Genomic DNA, 3,144 nt, shown 5'->3' on the forward strand with positions numbered 1-3,144 from the left:
GCTGGGAGAGGAGAAGGCTCCAGGGAGAGCTCAGAGCCCCTTGCAGGGCCTAAAGGGGCTCCAGGAGAGCTGGAGAGGGACTTGGGACAAGGGCCTGGAGTGCCAGGACAAGGGGAATGGCTTCCCACTGCCATTAGGATGTTCTCCAGGAAACTCCCACTGGTGTCTGGACATTTGGGTGCAGTTATGCTGCTGCTTTAGGACAAACCAAGCTGTAGTGGTTGTTAGGGATCATGTAGGTGTGTGCCTTAATCTGCCTGGGAAAGTGAAGATCCATGGAGATATTTGGCAATTGGGAAGAAGACAATGTGCCCACATATCCTGGTTGAGCTGAGGGACACCAATTTGTCACATGCATAAAAATCCCTGCTGCTACCCAAATAAATGTGTGGATTAAACTGTCAATATGCATGAACTGAAGCCGAGCTTTAGAGCCTTTTGTGCTTTAAGGAATTGTTCTAGTTGTGATATATTAAACAAATTGCTTATTGAATCGAGTTGTATCTTAAGAATAAGAAACCCAAGCTGTTTCTCTTTCAGCTGCTGCTGCTCCCCTGAGAATCACTGCAGGTGTTCTGACATTTCATTTAAGAGCTGTTGGTTTTCTCATCTCTTTACAGGCAACAATTGGCATTGACTTCTTATCAAAAACCATGTACTTGGAGGATCGAACAGTGAGTAAGATTTTGTTGCTCTTCTCTCTGAACAGTAGGAATGAGGACCAGCATCTGGTTTTGTGCAGCCCACACTTCTGAGATCACTTGGAAGCACAGGCTGAGCCTTCATTTCCCAGCTGCTTCCAGACTGACAAGTGCTGTGGAGACACAGCAGTGGGGAATGGGAAGTGGGGAATGGGGAATCATCACTTGGTTCATGTGTGCAGGGCTCTCGGGTGCAGTTTGGGAGTGGCACAAGGTGCTTTGGTGTCATCCTCTCTGAAGAAAGAGATGATACAGATAATTTGAGGGGTGAATGGTGGTGGGAATCTGGAGAAAGGGGAACCATGCTTAACCCCTTCAGTTTTTGATGCCACAAAACAGAAAGGTAAAATACAGATTGCCAGATGTGGCCAGTTAATAGCTGGCTCCATCTTCTTCCTCTTTTGAATAGAAGGTGGCCTCTGATGAGTTCACAAATGAGATTCGTTTCTTAGCTTGGTGCGGTCTTAGCTCCTCAAGTGAAATCACTCCTCTGTGCAAGCAAAGCTGTGGTTTAAAATGAGCTCAGATTCTTAATTAAGAAATTCAGCCTCAGTTGAGCTATTTGCAGAAACAAAACTGCAGTGCTGCAGAAGCTTATGGTACTGGATAAACCCCCAATAAATGGTACTGGATAAACCCCCAATAAATGGGATTGCATGGAAAGTGCTTGAGGGATGAGATGTGCTTTCCATGGACAAGCTGGCTCTTACACACCTTGCCATACATGTTGCTTTTAGTGTGTCTTGCCTTTTCTTCCAGAACCTTGCTGGTAAGAGCCATTCAGCCTCTCTGTGCATGTTACTTTGCAGTTTAGAGTTATAAAGAGCATTTTATCCTTGAAAAACTGACATGAGTAGCTTTCCCAGCTTTTCCACCAGCAACCATCCTCCATGCTGCTGGAGGTTGCCTGTGTGGGTCCTGAGGACGGAGAGCAGAGCATGAAACTCTGGTGTAGGGAGAATTGCAGGTGAACATTTCACAGAATCACAGGATCACTGAGGCTGGAAAAGCCCTCCAAGATCAAGTCCAACCATTCCCCAGCACTGCCAAGGCCACCACTGCCCCACGTCCCCAAGTGCCACATCCACATGCTTCTGAGCACCTCCAGGGATGGTGATTCCATCACTTCAGCCGTAGCTTTCTTGTTGGTCCTCTCAGTTTGGAAGCTGAGCCATTCCACCCCTCCCCTTTTGGAAGGGAAGCATTTTTTGGGAAGCTGAGCTAGCTGCACCCCCCAGTTTGGCTGCTACTGTCCCTCGGGAGAGATTGCTTTAAGCAGACGGTATCCTGCTGCTCCCAGTCCCCAGGCATCTCCTGCATGAGTTTATCCTTTTCATTTAGCTTTTTTGGAAAAAGTAAAGCATTTATTTACTCTTTTATTTTTAGTGGCAGTTTGGCTTTTTTAATTTTCTCCCACCCACAGATCAGGTTGCAGCTGTGGGATACTGCGGGTCAGGAACGTTTCCGTAGCCTCATTCCCAGTTACATCCGTGACTCTGCTGCTGCTGTAGTAGTTTACGATATCACAAGTAGGTATTTTGCACTGGGTTTGACCTTTTTTCTTATTTTTCTTGCTTGTTTGACTGATTTTGTTAGGTACGGTTGCAATTATGGGACACAGCAGGTCAAGAGCGGGTCAGGAGCTTTCCTAGCTACATTCGTGACTCCACTGTTGCAGTTGTTGTTTATGATATCACAAGTGAGTGGGGGGAATTCTGCATTTCTAATACTCTGCCCTTTTCATCCTCTAGCTTAGCTTTGCATGTCCTCTCACGTCATCTGCTTGGGCTTCATCCTGGCATGACAAAAGCGTGGTTTCTTTGCTTGTTTTAAACAAGCCCCGTGGTTGCTGCTGTTGTGATCTATAAACTGTCTCAGAAACATCATTTTAACCCTTCCCTTTTTCTTCAGTCCTCGAGTCCTGCCTGCTCTCGTTGCACTCTTCCATCTGCCTTTTGGTTACAACATCACCTGTGACTTTTGGTCTTCATGTTCATGGGTATCTGAATTCTCAAATTGGAGGCTGTTGTAGCTTGCTTCACTTCATTCACCCTCCCCCACTGAACAAAATCTGGGCACGGGCTGGCGGGGAGAACGCATTAACATCACATTTTCCTTGGAATCAGCCACTCTCATGTGCTGCAAGATGTAAAACTCACCACTAAGCCCTTCCCCTTTAACAATTGCTCTTTCATTTCTTACTAAGGTATGTACATTTTTGTCAACTAAAATATTAGTGCTTCTTCAACCCTGCTCCTTCTGTCCCTCCCCTCAGTCCAGACACCCCTTAACTTACCAGTTCCTGCACTGACAAAGAGCAGAAATTTTGTTTTAGGGGAGCTAGGCCTTCAGACAATTTCAGTTCTAAACCAGAATTGACTGAGAACGATGGCCTAATTCTACGCAAATGCCTAAGTTCTTGTCCTTTGATTTTTAAATACAA

The 3,144-nt window shown here is 45.9% G+C and overlaps 1 protein-coding gene across 2 annotated transcripts in view; it reads left to right on the forward strand.

Annotated features, from left to right (window-relative positions):
- RAB6A (RAB6A, member RAS oncogene family) overlaps positions 1-3,144 on the forward strand; it is a 16,936-nt gene that overhangs the window by 1,998 nt on the left and 11,794 nt on the right. The window contains exons 2-3 of one of the 2 annotated variants that reach the window (XM_008644637.2): positions 621-674; positions 2,125-2,230. In XM_008644637.2, coding sequence (XP_008642859.2) covers positions 621-674; positions 2,125-2,230 — 160 coding nt within the window. Of the gene's footprint in view, positions 1-620; positions 675-2,124; positions 2,231-2,297; positions 2,401-3,144 lie in introns of both variants that reach the window. The other variant, XM_008644638.2, reaches the window with a different exon arrangement.

The sequence above is a fragment of the Corvus brachyrhynchos genome, unplaced genomic scaffold (assembly GCF_000691975.1).
Source record: "Corvus brachyrhynchos isolate BGI_N302 unplaced genomic scaffold, ASM69197v1 scaffold412, whole genome shotgun sequence".
NCBI lineage: Eukaryota > Metazoa > Chordata > Aves > Passeriformes > Corvidae > Corvus > Corvus brachyrhynchos.